Source organism: Poeciliopsis prolifica, unplaced genomic scaffold (genome assembly GCF_027474105.1).
Source record: "Poeciliopsis prolifica strain line A6 unplaced genomic scaffold, Auburn_PproV2 SCAFFOLD147, whole genome shotgun sequence".
Taxonomy (NCBI): domain Eukaryota; kingdom Metazoa; phylum Chordata; class Actinopteri; order Cyprinodontiformes; family Poeciliidae; genus Poeciliopsis; species Poeciliopsis prolifica.
Window position 1 is genome coordinate 38,732 of NW_026562522.1, and position 20,484 is coordinate 59,215.

General features: G+C 37.0%; 1 protein-coding gene across 2 annotated transcripts in view; it reads right to left on the bottom strand.

Annotated features, from left to right (window-relative positions):
• Positions 1 to 4,379: 4,379 nt before the first annotated feature.
• LOC129355823 (paired box protein Pax-6-like) overlaps positions 4,380 to 20,484 on the bottom strand; it is a 28,438-nt gene continuing 12,333 nt past the window's right edge. Inside the window, exons 3-11 of one of the 2 annotated variants that reach the window (XM_055025436.1) lie at positions 19,922 to 20,052; positions 17,353 to 17,568; positions 15,229 to 15,382; positions 12,588 to 12,740; positions 11,633 to 11,715; positions 10,330 to 10,480; positions 8,283 to 8,389; positions 7,517 to 7,658; positions 4,380 to 5,306 (exon numbers count right to left, since the gene is read on the bottom strand). In XM_055025436.1, coding sequence (XP_054881411.1) covers positions 5,221 to 5,306; positions 7,517 to 7,658; positions 8,283 to 8,389; positions 10,330 to 10,480; positions 11,633 to 11,715; positions 12,588 to 12,740; positions 15,229 to 15,382; positions 17,353 to 17,568; positions 19,922 to 20,052 — 1,223 coding nt within the window. In that variant the 3' untranslated portion in view covers positions 4,380 to 5,220. The remainder of the gene's footprint in view (positions 5,307 to 7,516; positions 7,659 to 8,282; positions 8,390 to 10,329; positions 10,481 to 11,632; positions 11,716 to 12,587; positions 12,741 to 15,228; positions 15,383 to 17,352; positions 17,569 to 19,921; positions 20,053 to 20,484) is intronic. The other variant, XM_055025437.1, reaches the window with a different exon arrangement.

Genomic DNA, 20,484 nt, shown 5'->3' on the forward strand with positions numbered 1-20,484 from the left:
CGAGGACCGAGTTTGGGCACCCCTGATGTAACTCATATATGAAAGATCTGAAGCAGTCAGATCTTTCCTGAAAGATCTTCTGTAGCAGTTAGTATTACAGCAGTACTAAAGAAGCCTCTGACTGATATGTATGGAAGTATATTAATGTGTGAAAGTATTTGTGTCTAGTTGTCTAATCATAGAGAAAAATCCTGTAAGGTTTCAGGATTGTAGATCTTTTTTCAGTCTTTAATGGATGCGAATAAATAGTTACACACAAGTCCAGATTCTCAAGTACAAGAACCCAAAAACTTAAAAATACAAAAATATATTGCTCAAAAAAAATAAAGGGAACACTCAAACAACACAATATAACTCCAAGTAAATCAAACTTCTGTGAAATTAAACTGTCCACTTAGAAAGCAACACTGATTGACATTCAATGTCACCTGCTGTTGTGCAAATGGAATAGACAACAGGTGGAAATTATTTTCATATTTATTTAATTCATTCAGATCTAGGATGTGTTATTTGAGTGTTCCCTTTATTTTTTTGAGCAGTGTATATTGCTATCATTGTTGGGCCTGATAATGACAACAAATATTCATACTCATACTTGTAAAAGCAACTCAATACTTCAAACTAATTGCACTTTTGTCCCTGATTTTCATCCTGGCTGCAAGTTATTTGCCAGCCGTCCAAAGAAAAAAAAGAAGAGAGGAAGAGTTCTTATGTGGATGAACAGCGGCAGTCTACAGTGTTACAGTACTCGAGACCGGTCTTGGTCTCGAGTAAAATTCAAGCAATAACATGACTTACCAATTCCCTGTTTCTGTTACTCCCCCCTCCCAACCTTTCATTCTCGCTCCAAGACATGTGCAGTGGTTTTCTTTGAGTGGCAGAAGATTCTATTTTCAAATTTCATGATTTTTATTCGTTCTTTCCAAATAAATCCAGTACAGACAATTTGTAACAACATTTACAATTTCATATTACTACAAATGCACAATTTCATTTACACAAAAAAAAACAAAATAAAAAACAGGAAACTGTTATTTTATGTCATATAAACTGTTTAATTATTTTCACAACTTTCAGTAGATCATCTGGCACTTTCCACACCTCATCCTCACTCTTTTTTTTTCCCAGACTCCTCTTCCAAATATATTGTCTGACTAACGAACCCACAATCTTTATGACATTTATTTTTGTTGTTTCATATTTTTTATATATCAGAATATTTCTTACTTTCCATAAGAAATTAAGATGTATGTAAGGTGTATTGTAATTAACAGTTAGGTATAATACACCAAAAAAGTTCATTTCTTTACCATTCATCTTTTAACAAACCATGGGATATCTTTTCATAAGTTAAATCCTCCTTGCACAAGTTGTTCAACCAAGGTGACATTAGTATGAAAGGGCATCTCCAAAACAGATGTCAAGTTGTCTCGTCCTCACCACATCTGAGCCTGGGGCATTGGGGACTTCTTGTACAGTGTCTCCTGTACAAGAAGGCCCTTGTGGGTAACATTGGTTGGCAATTTGCCAGGCTAAGTCTTTATGTAAGTTTGACAAGTTTTTGTTGTGAACAGTTCTCCATGTTTTTTTGTTGTTGTTTATTTTTTTAACATTTTCTTCATTCAGTTTATCAATTGGTGTCAATCAAGGCAGATAACGTATTCTCTATTGTTGTTTGTTTTATTGTTTCTGGTATAACCTCTTTTAAGTCACATTTCAATGCCTGGACCACTATTTGGAAGATTGAAGGACATCTATCTGAAAAAGGTATGTGTAAAGTAACCCTCTTGCCCCACACCTTCAGCACACAACCTCCCAACCAAAATCTGGTCACAGAAATAATTTGAATCTGACAAAAGTAATAATGGAAAATTCTATGGAAATGAGCACATAAAAATCAAACATGCTTCTACAGAATTATTTAAAAAATAAACTGGACAGGCCTGGACAAAAAATGATGGTATCCCTGAAAATAAATCCATCCATCCATCCATCCATCCATCCATCCATCCATCCATCCATCCATCCATCCATCCATCCATCCATCCATCCATCCATCCATCCATCCATCCATCCATCCATCCATCCATCCATCCATCCATCCATCCATCCATCCATCCATCCATCCATTTTCTTACATCTTTGTCCCTCATGGGGTCAGGAGGGACCCCATGTTTGATCTTTACTGGTAAAGATCAATTTACCATTGATCTTATTGCTAAAAACTGAAATGCATGAATCGTACATCATATGGAGGCTCTATACACAACATAGACACAATCATGTGTGTTGTAACTGTGTGCATATCTTTTTTGGATCAGTACAACTGACAGAACATCGACTGTCAGCCATCTTGTTCAGACCATAGGTCATCACTAATCATGCTCCTAATGCTTTTTGATGTTTAGAGTTCCTGTGAAGCCATGTGTTGCAGACAGTAATTGATAGGTGCTGACAAGATGTGGACTGTGTCAGACGTAAAAAAATGAAACTTCTCAAAGTGAAGAATCAGGTTATCTGTCTTGGAAGCCTTCCCTTTTCTGTCTGTGTCAGCCATCAGCTCCTCTTTTTCTCTTCTTTTTTCAGGCTTTTGTTAGGGAAATGAGGAGAGATTGACCCCACTCTCATTTCAATGCCACCCGCTGCCCGCTGGGAGAAAAAAAATGACAAGCTGAAAGATTCAATGAGACAAAGATATTTTTTTAACACTGAAAATACCTCCAAATGAATTTGCATTATATTAAATCTATGTGCAACATTTAAAGTATGACAAGATGTTCAGACACGGAGTACCAGCTGCTTGTCTCTGAACACGTGCCTCGTTCCTGGTGAAAGTATGACATTTCTGTTCTAGTTGTATTCTTGTTAGCCTTATTATGCTAAACTGCTTATGTTTTATTGCAATGAATGCACTCAGCTGCATCACATCACCGACTTCCCTGAAACTCTCTTATACTGAGCACGTTTGTAGTGAAAAGAACAACTCTCTTACTACAGTGGAAGACAAGCCTCAGTATGGTAAACGACCTGTCGTTTGTACAGTGCTTCATCAAGTCCAAATGATCCTATTTATTTATAGTTAGCATGCGTGAATCAGCTGAAACAGCTGTGTTTTGCATCCTGTTCTGGGTTCTTCTGTAACTTCTTCGATGAGTTGTTGAGGAATTGTTGTTGAGAAACGGAATGAAACGGAATTTGGATGGGAGACCTGAAGGTTGTCCCATGAATCCACAGAGCCTGAACTGGAGGTCATTGAAACTCTGGAGGTTGGAATTGAAACCACAGTGGAAGTGAATGGAAAATGCCTTGAGATTTTGACCAGGAGTCCCCTGAAACACACAGATCTGCATGTCATCCAGGACATTGCTGGGACCCACACAGGACATTGAAATATCGAGCCAGATGCTACAAAGCCCCCATAGCAGACCAGAAGGATGGTGATGTAAACTCTTAAATTTCTGGGGCCTGTGGAGAAGTGAACCTGTGAAGAGCACAGTAACTGCAGTGTGGGACAGGGATGGACACTTCCTGGTCCCTGGTCTGTCAGAGAAACTGGAAACAAGATGTCATGGCTCGGGCTCCAGGCATGCTCAGGCTGGACGACATGTAAAGGAGAATGGTGAGTATGATGCTGCAGGAGAGGATGATAATGATAAAAATAAAGGAACTGATACAGGGGATGAGGCAGACAATGATGCTGATGGTAGAAGGAACAATGACCATGACAATGAGAGAATTTGGCACATTCAACATTCTTCTTTCTTCTGTCACAAATTTCAAAGTTAAGTTTTGTAATCAGTAAGTGATTAGATGTTTTTAGTTAATGCTGCAAATAACAAAAAGGGGGTGGAGTGTCACATCCCATTAAAACATGTAGCTTACATAAATATATATGGCACTTTATGATGTATTGTCAGAATGAAAAGAGCCATCTGTTAATTATGGATCATATTTACATCCCATTATTTTAACTTAACCCATTCAAACCCAGCGGTTTCATACATGTGAGAGTATGATTTCTCCCCACTCTGAAAACCTGAACAGCAGCTGAACTGAGCAGGAAATTTCTCTTGAAGACAGATCTTCTGCACAGAGTTAATTTCAGTTCTCCTCGTTAACCTTTGCATGGTAGACGCTATCTGTTAGAACACACTCCAATCATAAAGTTTAATTTTAAACTTAGAAATAGTAACAATATTATTTTCAACATATTTTGGGCATTTTATTTGATTGCGGAAATAATTTGCACAAATATAAAGCCAGCTCAGTAGAAGAGTCTGAATACCATCTCGTGGCTTGTGCAACCTTCCTAGGAATTTAAAATTGTTTTAATTTTTTGTAAAAAGCAGCATGGCAGCAGCTCAGTTCCATACTTTTTATTTATATTTAACACAATCCTTTAGCCTTTGACAGTGATTTCTTTTAAATCTATGTGACAAACAGCTTCAGTCCTGGAGAATGTAAAGCTATCCTTCCTGGCTCTAATTTAAAAGGAAATGTGTCTTTGGGTCTTAAAACTTAAAAAGATGCTAAATTCTGGCTTGCACATATTTAGCTGTGGCAGATTTGCCCATCATATATAAACCTATACACACCAATGCAGTTCTTACAGTTTTATTGTGGAAACCCTGTCAGAACTCTTAAGACAAACATTTTCACACTTGAAATTAGAAACCAATTTACATCTTTTGGACACCGACGCTTTCAAATCTGAATCATGCTTGTTCACAAATATGTCATGGTTTACAATACCAAACATGTATTACAAGAATCCTTATTTTAAAGTCCTGTACATGTCTGAGGTCAAGGCTTTTTGGAGTCTGTTAAAGAAAAAACAAAACACAGCAGACAGTACACTTTCAGTTTCATTAAGGTATTTTTATCCAGGCAGAGACACTCGCCACAAATTAAGTAGCATGTAAAGATTATCAAATGGCATTAGAGGTAAAATATTTCCCACCTTCCTGATACACCAGAAATAACACAACATTTTCTGTTGTATAACAGGCTCCAAATTCTGTCCGTTTTTAAGAACATTCAGAGTCAGAGGATTTTCTGGAACGCAACCAAAGGAGACTTTGTCTTTTTGCATTTGCTGAGCTTCAGCCAGCCCTCAGCAGCAGCAGTTTGGCTCTGATAGTCAGTCTGACAGTGATTGACCTCTCTCATACCAACGAATCCAAAGTCCTGTTCCTGAAGCCACCACAGGTGGCCATGACGTCACTGCAGGCGTGGCCAGTACTGAGACATTTCTGCTTCACTTCCAGGAACTTGGACTGGAACTGAGATGCCAGGAGAAATCAGACCTAAAAAAAGAATAAACATTTTATAAAAAAACTAGCAAATGGTGGATTGTGATCTAATGTAACTTTCAAAATAATCTTAAAGAAACATTCATGAATTTAATGATTTTCTTTTTCACAACTTGATATCATGTAGGATATTTGGTAACACATTGCTTGACGGCGTCTGAATACACATGACATAACACCTGTCATGAACATGAGTAAGTCTTCATAGATATTTATGACTTTCATCACAAAGTGTCATTTGGTAAATCATGACACTTTTAATAGAAAGTTGGCATTATTCAAAATGTCTTTTTATAACAACTTGACATAAACTAATAATAATAATATGTCATAAATATGTCATAATAATAGTCATAATACTGTCATTAAGTGCTATTACACTATCAAAAACGTTAACAAATAGTAATTATTTCTCCCTTCCTGAAATAAAGCAGAACACGATTTCATTAAGCTTTAAAAACAGTCATTAAAAATTCCTCTTACATCAAGTGGATTAAGAAGCACCAGGTATGACGATGTCATTAAGTGTTATTTCAGTGCCAAATGCTATATTAACAGTCATTAATATTAACTCTTGCCTCAAGTCAAGTGAAACAAGAAGCAACAGTTATGATGATGTCATTGTCATTACAGTGCCATTAGTACTATCTCTTACCTACATAATTTTTAAAGTTTAATCGGTAATACTTTTACAACAAATTTATGATAGATCATAATTTCTTGGTTAATGTCAAGTTGTCATAAAGACATTTTGAATAATGTCAACTTTGTATTAATAGTGTCATGATTTACCGAATGACACTTTATCACAACAGTCATAAATATTCATATAGACTCCATGTTCATGACAGGTGTTATGTCATGTTTATGACACTGTCATATCAGTTTTATTCACACCCCATCAAGTAAAGTGTTACTGGATATTTATTTATTTATTTATTTTTTAAAATCAACATTATAAAGTTGAATATTTTTGGTCACTGATTTCAAAAAGTGTAGCTCATACATTAAAGGAATGGTCTCAAGCTCCATTCTTTGAGGACCTGCGTCTTTTAGATGAAGAAAGGTCCAGTCCAGGATTAAGGTTAGAGAGCTCTGCTAGTGAACCAGGTGTCCTGAAGCAGAGACACATGTAAAGGTTACAGGTCACCGGCGCAGAAGGACTGGGGTTTGAGACCACTGCTTTAAACAGATTCTTACACAGAGTGAAATATTTCAAGACTTTATTGCTTGTAACTTTGATGATTGTGGCTGACAGATGCTGCAAACCCAAAATCCTGCCTCAAAATTTTTTTATATCAAGTAAAATCAATATAAAAAGCATATCTTAAACAGGAATGTCAGACTTCTAAAAAGTATGTTTGTTTCTAGTCACCTAGTCCCAGGTCTGGGCTCGTTTTGCATGAATTACTGCATCAGTGCAGCCTGTCATGGAGGTGATAAGCCTGTGCTTCTACTGCGGTGAAGGGAAAACAGATTTCTTTGATAGCAGCCTTGGCCATCTGTATTGTTGACTAATGTGCCTTTCTGGCGTATGCAATTACTCTAGCGTAGCATCAGTGAATCTGTGATTGACCTCATGGTCTGCTGAAGAAATCAGTGGACGCGCATTCCTAGATTAATTTAGCCTGGCTTGACGAAGCTGCATGTGAGCCTGATTTGGTCTTTGTGAAACGGATAAACTGATGGTGTTATGTCAACCTGGATTTGTCCCTTATCCTGGATTTCATAATCCTACTTTTGTTAACCAGCCCTCTGATGCAATGCATTATTTGCACTTACTTAGATGTTCTGAGTTTGAGAATAGCTCTTTCTACTATCATAGCTTTTGTGCATGACAATCTTGGCTAAAACAATTTTACATTTATGCTTCAAATCAACAACTAAAACCCATTGAATAAAGTTTATTTTTAGACCAACTATGTATCAGTTTTAGCCTGGATGTATACACATCTATTTGGTGTTGACTGCATGTATGTTTAGCAAAAATATGTTCACTGGGAGTCCTTTTGTAACTTCACACTCTGATGATAAGGTTGTTGTTCTAATAAATAAAATCTTATAAAACATGAAAACCACATGATTTATTTTCCTTTCAGTAGTATGTATGCATACTGTGCTTTCAAGACAGGCAGTGAAGAGGAGGTAATAATTATACTAACTTCTTGCTCAAAGGCAGACTTAAGAGCTGTGGTGGTTCCTACCTGTTGAAGATGTTGTGGAGGACGTCACTGACTGGCTGGTGATGTGTTGCTGCATATGTGGAGGAGTATACGTCTGATAACTGCGGCCATTTACAGAGGGACTGTTGGGCAGCATGCAGGAATAAGAGGTCTGGTTTGAAGCCTGGAAATAGAACATTCTGCATTAAAGCTGGGGAACTGAATGCCAAGATGATGTACTTAGACAAATACTTAATACTTTATTACAGTTTTTTTTTGTTGTTGTTTTTTTACAGAAAATTTCAAATTTGGCACACATCCCTATACTCTTGGATTGGAGTTGCCATTCAAAACTCTCCTGTGCAGATCGGTCTGCATGTTTTCTCCAGTGAGCACTCTGATCATCTCCAAACACTTAAAAGAGATTTAAAAGTGGAGGTCTAGTACATCAGATCACATTTATACCAGTTTGCTAGTAAATCCTTGAAAATGAAATGTTATTATTATCCATTCATTCACTACTTGTATCTACTTTAATATCTAATATCTGACAAAACAACAACAACAATAAAAAAAAAACAATGGCCCTAAGAAAAGCGAGGGCCCAGTGAACAATGGATTTCACTGAACAATGTTTTCTTTTCCGTGATCTTCTGGCGCCCTCTCTGCCACAGATTTACCTTTACCCATATGGTAATATCACAAAGATTTATGAATCTTTGTAAGAAGCAAAACATAGTCCAGTGATTATCATCACACATATATGGTGTTCTTCTGGTATGATATATACAATATGTGATAATCTTACTTGCATGGGCAGGCTGGCGGCCATGCTGAAGCTTGGCATTGTTAGGCCATATGTATTGGACAGAACTGGATCCGATCTTCCTATTATGGATCCTGAAGAAAATGTCACTAGACAGAAAGAGTCAAACAAAGAGATTGAGTGACAAGCCTGGATAAGAGGACAAGCAAAAATAATATGGCTCCAAAATTAGACTGCATCAGCATAAAATTAAAGAAAGGAGAGGAAAAACTTTAGTTGCTTTTAATTAGAATTACATTTATGATGTTATTTCAGTTTTCCTATGTGTGTTTACTTAAGTACAGACTTAGTACTTAGAGCTTAATTGCTTCTTAGCAATTAAAAGAAAAAACAGATTTGATGGAGTTAACCTGCAAGGTTACCTAAACACTTGCAGTAATATGTCATTCATCTGAAGGATCAAGTGTTTTGTCTGCATAATAAAGACTAATTTCACAATAACAATAATAAAAAAGAAATAAATTATCTATTTAAAAATTACTTTTTATGTCATGTTGACCATGTAATATACTTCTGAAAAGCCTACCGTTCTTTTTCTAACACACTTCAGATGGATTGAAGTCACAGTGAAGTTTTGCTTCCTCACTTACCCCAGCCTAAACATTCACTATGGCAGCCAAGCAATTTAAGAAGTAGCAATAAATGTATTTGCATTGTCTGCTGGAAACAAGTTTCTGTAAACTGGATTTGGAAGATTCAAATCAAAATCAAATCAAATTTTATTTGTATAACACATTTCAGCAGCAAGGCATTTCAAAGTGCTTTACATCATAAACACAAGAACACAAAGTCATGCAACATACAATAGACAATACATTGTTATATATTACATTTCAAATACAATTCTAAACAGGTGTGTTTTTAGTTGCGATTTAAAAGAAGTCAGGGTTTCCGCTGTTTCACAGTTTTCTGGAAGTTTGTTCCAAATTTTTGGTGCATAGATGCTGAAAGCTGTTTCTCCTCTTTTGGTTCTGGTTCTGGGGATGCAGAGCAGACCAGAACCAGAAGACACTGAGAGATCTGGAAGGTTGATACAATAACAGCAGATCTTTGATGTATTGTGGTATTAAACCGTTCAATGATTTGTAAACTAACAACAGTATTTTAAAATCTATTCTTTGAGCTACAGGGAGCCAGTGGAGGGACTTTAAAACTGCTGTTATGTCTCTATCTTCCTGGTTTTAGTGAGAATGTGAGCAGCAGCATTCTGGATCAGCAGCGTTCTGGATCAACTGCAGCTGTTTGATTGATTTGTTGGACAGACCTGTGAAGACGCTGTTGCAATAATCAATGCGACTAAAGATAAACGCATGGATGAGTTTCTCTAGATCTGGCTGAGACATTAGTCCTCTAATCCTGGAGATGTTCTTCAGGTGATAGAAGGCCGACTTTGTGAAGAAGATGCAGATAATGCTATGCTGATCATAATAAGGTGACTGCATCTGGAAGGAACAATGAGTTGATAGCGTCTTCCACTCTTCTCATCAATAGAGGCATCCTCAATGCAGAAAGACACTTTCAACCTTCAAGATAACCTACAACCAGTGGAAATCCCATGGATCTACACTCATGGACTGAACTCTGTCCTCCAGAATTTGAGTGGAGAGGATTTAGTGGTCTGTTTGCAGTCCTCTTTACGAGGCTGCCTTCCTCTTTATCAGAGATGAAATTGTTAAAGAGTTTTCTAAAGTAGATCTCTCCTTGACTCAATAAAAAATAATAATGATAATAATACATTTCACCGTTAAATTGAGTTAATTTCCTGGAATTATGTAAAACAAAACAGCACAAAGCAGACAATGTTGTTAGTAATTGTTGTTAATAAATAGTTTTAATGAACAGTTTTTATTAATAGCAATGCTTCCTTCACTGGCAGATCAATTGTTCTTTAGACAAGAACTGAGTAACTAAATTCTGTTGGATAAACCAGAAATGAATCACTTTGCTCTTGTTGTGGTTGGTGTCAGTTTAGTATTCACAGCAAACAGTAGAGTGTTTGCTGTGATGAACTGTTTGTCTCATTTGGTACCTGGTGCTGAAGGCTGAGCTGGAGATGAGTAAGCACTGCTGCTAAAACTGCTGTTGATGGGAATATGGCTGGAGGAGTTCAAGACCTGCCGACGTTGATTCCTTAACTTCTCCTCTCTTCTCCACTTTGCACGTCTGTTTGAAAACCAAACCTACACAGTACAAAAAAATAGGAATTGAACAAGAATTAGACTAGTTCACCATGATTAACATCCAACCCCATTTATACAAAACTCTGAAGCCAGAAGAGACCCTCTGTTTGTATCTTTGTGCTATGAAATGAAAAAACCTGGAATAAGGACCTAGAGTTGATTCTATTCAGTTATGACTGAGAGTCTATCAGTAAACCGATGCCAAAGGAACAGCAGTTCACGTTACAGCGTCTGAAGGAAATGATTCAGAATGAAAGTGAATTGTGCTTAAAGACAGAAAAAAATCCAAATTGTTCTAAAATATCTATGGTAAAAATGTTGATGCTACTATGAAAAAAATATATAAATTCTTTTTTCTGTACTAAAATGGACTAAATGAACTGATTAAAATATACTTACGGTAACAGGTTATTGTTATTTTCTATGTTTGCTTGTGTGCTCATTTTTAACAAGTATCTTCACAAGTTTCTATTTTTCAATTATGAAATGCATTTCTGCCAAAGGTGTACTCACAACACAAATCAATGGGTTTTTTTTCAGACAAAAAAGCACCAGGAAAAAATTCTTCTGATTATTTTGGAAGAGCAAAATGACCAAGTTGTTTTCTTTGAGAAAGTTGCTAAAAGTCTTTTGAAATTAGATTCCTGGAAGTCATGGGACTTCTTGTTTTCCCTGTTGCAGGGTTGTTAGTGTTTCTGTGTTTTCCCTTTGATGTCTGTCCACTGCAGGGCAACATAGAGCAGACTGAGAGATTATCTTACATGACTGCATAAGGCCAAAACTGCATATGCATTAGGTATCATGTAAGATAGGTTGAACACTCCTTTTTCACTGTACCTTGTTTGAGAGAAAAGAACAGTCTAACTATGCTTTGTTTTGTTGCAGTTTGTTGTAAAAGCTCTGACTCAGCCATCCATCTTTTGTCAGAGAATCTCAGGTTTTACATCTGAAATCAGAGCAATGAAAATGTCGTCTACCTCAAAATTCAATAAAGATTTGACAAATATTTAAGGTCAACACTTGTGAATCTTATTATTCATTTTTATACAGGCAAACTGTTTCTTAGATGACTCCTCTACTTGTCTGTGTGAACATGCTTGTTGACCAAGTGTGGAGAGAAGATTAAATGAAGCTCCAACTTCTGCAGCTTACCTGAATTCTTGCCTCAGGAAGATCGATTTTATTGGCAAGTCGTTCACGTGCAAACACATCTGGATAGTGAGTCCTTTCAAATTCTACAACCAGAAAATAAAATCATATGTTTAAAAAAAACATATTTCAAAAGAAACTATGGAAATTAGTTTTAAATCTCAAACTATATGCTGTCTGACAACTTCAGGGTCTAATCATAAAAACAACCCGCTCTATGAGATTCTGAAATGAATAAAAATGTAAACTTAGGTGCACAAAAGCAAAGTCCCGAACATTTTTCACTTCATTAATAAGATTTTAATGGAAACAGAGATTTAGTTGAGATTTTTGGAATGAAGTGAAGTTATTATTGGTAAGATCGATGTCACTGTGAGCATATCACTAATGTAGCTATGGTCATTGTTACAGATGATTTCAGTATTAGAAACGAATAGTTCTGTTCTGTTCAGGCTGAGATAGCTGCCTGTACCGATTCTCTTCATTAGCTTATTGGAGACTTGAAAGGCAGAGAGCTGCCTTTCAAGCTGCTGCAAGACTAACAGTCTGACATAAAATGTAAAAGCTTTATGGTTATGAAACATAAATTGACTATTTACATTTATTTTTTGAAAGACTTTCAAAATAGATTAATTTAGTTTTTTCAAACAAACCAAAAATGTGTCTTAAGCTGTGGCTAAATACACTGTTGAGGAAAGCTGAATCAGGTGAGACTCCAAATGATCTGATCTCACTTACAGCAAACTTACAAAAGTTGAGTCAGTTTCTCATCATCGGTATGACAGCATATTGGAAGAGAAATACCTCTATACCAATATGGTATTGGAGTAAACGCTATTTTTTCAATATTGTTTACATGAACAAATAAGAACAGAAACCTAGCTGATATCTCAAATTTGAGGTAATTTCTGAAGGATGTTTTAAAGAAATTTAGCTTTTAGTAAACATCCCCAAATACCTTTCTCTAGTGCTTCTATCTGGTCCTGGGTAAAGGATGTTCTGTTTCTCTGCAGCTTTCTCTTCAACTGAAGCCTCATCTGAGTCTCATCTGAGTCGTCACCGTTGGAACTGATTGAAATGTTGTTTTCCGCTCCGTCTGTCTGAGGGCAGTCTGCACCAAAAAAAGCAGGGAGGAAAGAATGGAAGAAGACAGATAAAAATTTAGCTTATGGTTGGGTAGTCAATCAGTAAAATAGAAAAATGTGAGATAAACTGTGCTCTAGTCAGATGTGGTAAGATACAGGATACTACATTTTAAACTAAAATGTTTATTTAAAAACGCAGCTTTTAAAAAAAATTATTTAAATAAAACATCATGTTCACAGTTTTGCCAAAAAGGGACATGCACCTTGCTTTACTTTTTAGAAACAAAGATGTTCAATAAGATTTGATATGTTACAAAGTATGACTAAAATGTAAATGCACTAGATTGAACATTTAATCAATCTCACGTCAAATACATAATTTTCACATGCCATGTATTTAGATGAATAAATGGACTGAATGGTAAATGGACTGAGTAGTCATTTTGACCACTCAAAGCGCTTTACACTAGAGTCACATTCACCCATTCGCACACACATTCATACACCGACACGCAGACCGGTAGGCAATCGAAAAGCACATATAGAACACATTTCTTGCAAGGCAATTCAGATTTATTTATATGCTACTCCACATTAAGTTGTGTATACTATCTTTTACTCTTTAAGTCAAATAGATTGAGTGAGTTTTATGTTTTTAAATGTGTGACTTTGTGAAAGATGAACTTACAGTAAGTTAAGCTACTTTTTTATTAATTTTGTCAAACCTCCAAGAGTTTAATAATCTTAGCGGCATGTGTCTGTCTCCATTTGACAGTTGGTGATGTTTGAGGAAGATGTCCTGTTCACACTAAATGTTTTTGAGCAAGAGTCACTGGGATGTTTAGTAAAATTCATTATCCTCCCAGAAATTCCATTCATGCAATTCGGAACAAAACTTTTTTGAATTTTTCAAAATAAAAACTTACATTTTAGAAAAACCCTAATCTGTTCCCATTGCTCACCATGTATATGTTTGTCTTATTTAGAGGGATTCATATCTCATTGAGAGCCAATGATCTCTGGGCCATTTTCTCTCGTCATTTATCCACTGTATGTAAAATGTTTGGGTCATTAATGAGTCACTAATGTCAATTTGGTAGCATAACTTGTTTTATCACGTTGTGTTAAATGCAGACTGGCTGTTGCTCAGTTAGGGCTGAGTCCAACAGAGTGCTTGTAGTTGAACAAGAAATCTACTGATCATTATGCTGTTATGTAGATATAGCAGAAAATCTCAGAGGAACGTTTCCAACATCTTGTTTGATCTTTGGCTCAAATAACTAATCTGGAGGCTGGTGAGTTCATAAGAAAACACTATATCATTCATTACTCCAACCCAGAAATATAAATTAGCATGAGCTAAAATCCACATCAGAGTAGAGATCCCCAATATGGAATCTGTGAGAAGACAAGCTTGACTGCAGCTCCCTCCGGGACTTATGTTTTTTGTATTGCTAGCCTAATTATTCATTATCCCAACAGACAGGAGCTGCAAAACAGAATAAAGCTATTGCTAAGTGTCATAGTCGGTGATGCAGAAGGAGATGATAATGAGAGCAGATGCCCCTCTCCCTCCTGGACACACACACAGACCTAAACACTCACACAAACACGTGCACAAACATGTTGTTGGCTGATGGGGAGGTAGCGTAGCTTTGTTTCACTCTTAAGTCCCTGGGTGATGGAGGAGGAGCAGAAGCACATGAGCCTACCTCACATAGCAAAAGGAGCCATCAGCCACATGATCTGACTGAAATCTACAACAAGCGTATTTTAACTCATGCATAACTAGGCTGAATATCTGTCATTGCAAATTGAAGATCAACACCATTTGCTACACTGCTCTCAGTGGAAGTTGAATGAATGTATTGTGTTTATGAGGTTCTAAGGACCTGCTGTCATCTGAACAGCACACCAATTAAAGCCAGGAGGAGGGTCTTAGAGCTGTCAATTACCATCATATAGGAGCTGCTCTCTCCAGCCCCTTTGCTCTCAGCTGTGCTATAGCTTCTTTCTGACAAAAAGCCTGCCATGAAAGCTCAGGCTAGTTAGTATAGCCACCAATGAGAACAGATAAACAGTTTTCCTGGAATGGTAAGTTGTTTCTCTGCCATTAGCAAAATAGGCATGAGTAGCTTTTTTTTTTTTTTTTTCTCCGAAGAGTTTTTGTGGTGCTAGTGGCTCGTATTTTTGACTGTAGGCAGACAGGACAAGGAGAGGGGGGAAGACATGCGGCAAAGGTCGCCAGGATCGAACCCGGGATGTCCGCATCGAGGACTGAGGCCTTCAAACGTGGGGCGTGCTAACCCCTGCACCACCACAGCACGCCCCAGAGTAGCTTTCACAAACTTGGAGATGATACACAATGTGACACCTAATTTTCAGACATTCACATCTAAACATTTAGTATTATTTAGTATTAGTATTATTATTCATTATTCAAAAAATTTCTAAATGAGATTTTTTTGTTTTTTTTTTTACTTTGTGTGGGCAGCGTATTAACAAATGTCTTACCTGTGTTCAGTATTGTGGTCCCAGTGTACCACCCTGAGCGTCCGCCCCAAGGGCCCTGTATCTTCAGTTTGTCAAACATTCCTTCAGGGGCCTCTGTCCCCATTGGATGCTTGTCAGTGGCCAAGTTCCTGAGCACTCGATTTATTGATGAAACCTGAGCATAAACATAAAGTCATATAAAAAATATATATACTGTAGTTTTTTTTTCTTAAAAAATGTCAGGTTGGTGGTAAAACTGCAGTATGTAACGTTTATAACAAAATTATTTTACATATTGTCAAAACTCACTGTCGTGAGAGTAGTATGAGATATAATCTGTGAAAAGTCAAGCTCCTTTGGCTACTCCCACCACCAACTAAAAACAAACAATCAGAGTCAGGAGACGTGTCTTAGTTCTTGCCAATATCAATCTTTCGTGGCGCTGCTCAGGTCACATTAACAAAATATTTTTTGCATTTGAGTGGTTATTTTTTTAAACGACAGAAAAATTTGAAACCCATCGGTCATTTGACAGGTTATAATTAACACCCATGACTGGAGCACACAGACAGGTATTATAGACTTAATGCAAAGTGTTCATCGCAGAGGAAACTAAAATCAATTAATAAAAAAATTATTTCTGAATACCATCTCATGGACACTGAACCAAATGCATCCATCTTGCTGACCGGGAGCTGACAGCGTGTCGAAGAGTTATGGACCGGACGCGCTCTGGAGCGCGTCTGGTTCAGAAATGCATTTAAAAACTTTGGTTGAAATGATGCGTTTAATTTAAGTCTTCATTACATACAGACCAGAGAAAACTAAAGAGAATAGCGCTGTCCTGAGGCTGTTTCAGACCCCATCCGGTGAAGTGCTGGTAATATAAGTGGAGTCATTTAATTTCGTTTATTATAAGTTATTGGAGCCACAATCAATGGTTATTGTCCCAGAGAAAAAAGTTTGATGATTCAATCTGGTTTATATGTGATGGAATCTGGATTCTCAGTTCAACTAGGTGACTATTAACTAAACCACATAAAATGCAGCTGAATAGCCTATGTTTATATGATTATAATTTGATGGGTAAAATTAGAATATGACCAATTTTTTTAATGCTGTCAGTCAAAATGATGGTGAACAAAAAACTCAAGTGTGAACTCTGAATGGGACAGATATATAAAAGGACAAGGGTGTCAAGCGATGGTCTTGTTGATCAGGTAGGCAATTAAACTGGTTACGGACTTTAAATCAACAGTTTGAGTTCCAAACTGCAGATCCTTTCATGGACAGAGCACTTTGAGCAAAAGTGGTTCTTTGAAAGGGGACCTTACAATTTCCATCTGAAGCTGCTCTAGTAGATCTGCTAATGAATTGATACCAAGACAACACTGTCTTCCATTGCCATGTGGACAGTAGCAAGGGAAGATTGCAGCATTTCCTCAGTCCACGAGGAATGAATGCTGCAAGCCAGTGACTCAGTCCAAAATGCTGGGTTTCCTTACATCAGCATTTGTTAGATCTGCTCCTCAGGGACCACTGCTCGGTATGTTTTAGGCATTTCCTCTCTGCTAGACACTTGACTTCTATGCAGGTGATTACCCGACTTGTGCAGAAGATGCTATACAACCAGTATAGCATCTGATTGTATGCTTGTGTAAAATGTGTATAAAATTTACATCCAGTATCTTAATTTTATCCACATAATGGATAAAATTCCAGTATGTGTACGACACATGAAGATAGTATATTTATCCATATTTTACAAGCAAAAGAAACCAGTAAAGGCAAAATTTAATTCTGAGGTGTTTTGATGAGGCCAACATTTAAATGCAAGAGCTCGATCTTCTTGTACATCATATTTTATCAAGTCCAAGCTCTTGTGTTAAATGTAAACATCTAACATAAGCAGGGCACCTGACCTTGAGAACGAGAGTTGAAAAAAAATGTCTTAGATTGAAGACTTTTTAACCTGTATGAATAATAAACTGAACTTGAAGCACTGTTTTATAATAATGAGGATCAACTGAAATGTATGTGTGATTTATTTTGTAAAGTGCCTTGAACTAACATGTTGAACTATACCAGTGTTCTAACATCAAGCCAGTTGACAGACTAAGCTCTCATTGACATAAGTGATCTTACACTGGGTATATTGTCATTGGTGCAGACTCCCTCTGCCAGTAGTCGGTCTCTAATCTCCCAGGCAAAAATGGATGGACACTCTCTTTTGTACTGTGCGATCTTTCCCACCACCTCGGGAGTTGCCACCCTGGGTTTACTCCCTCCTATGGCCCGAGGACGGATTGAGCCCGTCTCGTAATACCGACCCAGGATCTTACTCACACAGCCATTAGACACCTGGACAAACAGACAGCAAACATCTTTGATCAAACAGTTGCTCTTTGCATTGGGTAAATAATGTTCTGTTTCTACAACATGGAATAGCTTTTAGGCTGCTTCTTTATGTAGAACAGAGAATCCCACTTTAGATTTCTGTGAAGCTGCTAAAGGAATCCATGAGCTTGCCTCACAGGCAATTGAGATAAAGTGCCTATCCAGGACGAAACCATGCATTCCTGTCTTTGTCGTTCCTTTGTGATTGTTCAGTTCCAGGAGTCAGTTCTAACTCCAGATTTATTCTAGATTTTAAAGTTAAACAAAATTAACTTTCAAGCTCAAGTGGTTTATATGTGAAAAGGCATCTGCCAGATGTAAAAGTGAAGGTGGCATTTGCCATTCAATAAATCAGTCAGTGGATACTTCCTGGAAAGAGAAGGAAATCGAGATTTGCTTGTTAGTTCATATCTTTGTAAAAGAAACTCTTATGAAGTGGAAAGAAACAACGTCAGAGCAGAGCTGTCAATTAGATGTCCTACTTTACTCCAAAAATCCATCTTCTCACTGTTTTTGAGTAAAACATTACTCAATGTGTTATTCACAAGGCATTACATTCTCAAGCAACAATTTTGTTACAATAAGAAACTACTTTATTGGTATTCATGTACACAAAGAGAAGAAATGGCTTGCACAAAGGCAAAGCTGGCTGCACGGTTGGCTGGCAGTAAGAAAGATCTTCTTGCTGTGGATTTCTGGGATCTTTCTGCATGAAGTTTGTATGTTCTCCCCTTAAATGTGCGGGTTCTCTCAAGGGACTCCATCTTCTTCGCACTGTCCAAAAAACATACTTGTTAGATTACTTGATCTTTTTAAACATTAGGTGTGAGGGTGTTGTTTCTCCTATTTTTCTCTGAGTTGCCCTGTGATGGGACTGTGGCCAGTCCAGGGTGTACCCTGCCTGTCACAATGAAGATAGACAAAAGCTCTCCTGCAGCCTGGATGGATGGATCCCCACAGCACGATGTTGCTACCATTATGTTTCACCATAGTGGTGACATGTTCAGTGTGATGAGCAGGATTACTTTTCTATTTGGAAGTTTGGATGAAGGTCATAACGTTCATTTTGAATGAACGTTATGACCTGTCAAAAGAAATGCAATCCGTCAAAAGAAATGCAGCTGTATTCACAGCAAAATGTGCTTGTATAAAACACCTTTTAATTCACCAGGGGAATCTTATTTGTGTAAAAGTTTTATAGATTAATAAGAAAACTATATTGTCCTTTCACGTTACAAATGAGTAACAGTTCTAGTGGATGATGTTGTCATATAGTGAGCAGCCCCACAGTCTGAAGAGCAGACTGACACAAACACATCAGTGGAGACATGGACGCCATGTTGAACAGTCTGCTCAGTCTGGGACTTTTCTTAATCTAACTCAAAAAGTCTGAAAACCTTGAAAGGGAGCCATGCAGAGAAGTACAGGAGAGTGCAAGAGTCACTTTTGTGACAAAACCAGGGACTTTACCCCCTTAGCCAATCAGTGACCAACAGTCTTCTGATGTCACATTTTCAGCCCAACTGAGAATGCCTTGAAGCTTACATGTCCTTTTTCTGCTTGCTATCTCACCAGGTATGATGATGACGCAGCATGAAGTGAATTTAATATTGGCCTACAGAGTAAAAATGAAGAGCGTCTTGTTGAAACATTAAATCCTGTTAAGTCTGTGTGCGTATTTATTGGGATATTGGGTGAATATGTGAAATTTAAAATTAGAAGATTACAACAAACCAGTAAAACACATTTATATAATATATATAACATATATAATACCTGCTTAAAGTTTGTTATATTTTATTTATCTCGCAAGTATGTCTCATCTGAACAAATATTCTAATGTATTGAAAGTGACTGTAATTTACAATGTTCGCTCTGACAACATTTTATTCCACATTTATCACCTAACCCGCTATCATCAGGTAGAAGTTCAATGGTCTTTCATTGGTCAAAAATGTATTAGCTGCATTATTTAGAATGGAGTTCACGCTGCTATCAGCTGGAGCCACTCCAAATATTCAAATGGTAATCAGATTTTATCCTTTAGCAGCATTTACCTAGGGGAGCATATCCATCTATGCTACTGAAAGGCAGCAAAAACTGAAAATCAATGTTGTTACCTACAATCACAGGTATATACTAAGAGCATTATTGTAAATCCATTAAAACATCGCAGGTGTAGGGATCTACTTTAACGAGAACTTATGAAAAATTGCATGTAAGGTGCCAAAAATATTCTGAATCCCAGACCTGAAAACAAAAGTTGGCACTTAATTTTGTTCACAAGTTATGTTATCCTCTAAGTAGTTCTGCATACCTGTAGTATTCTGGATATGTCACATGGCCGAGCCCCACTATGAGCAAGCTCCACTATCTTCTGCCTTGTAGAGTCAGGTAAAGGCCTTCCATTTACAAACACACCTCCAAGCTGGTTTACTCCACTGTGACCTTCACACACAAACACACAGAAATAAAATTAAAAGGAAAGAAATAAAGGAAGTAGGGAAAACATGCCATTTTATTAACAAGGAAATAAAGGTGAATGTGGAGAAAATAGTCTGTGTGCTTAGATTTTACATTTTAAAATCTATGCATCCAGTTTGTTAAGAAGCTCGATACATTATGCCTACCACAAATTATTAAATCACAATTATTTTAATATAAATCTATTATCCAGTTACTGAAATATGCTACAGACACACTTCTTTTTGTATGTGCTTGGGAGACATACAACATGATCAGTGGGACATTTTTGTTTGTTTTTAGGAAAATGTGTTCTCCATTCCCTAATCCTGTATAACTGTCTTTCCAAAGAAAAATTCCATCAAATTATTGCTTGGCAGAATTTATACCCTCTAAATTTTAGCTTGAGTCTTACTA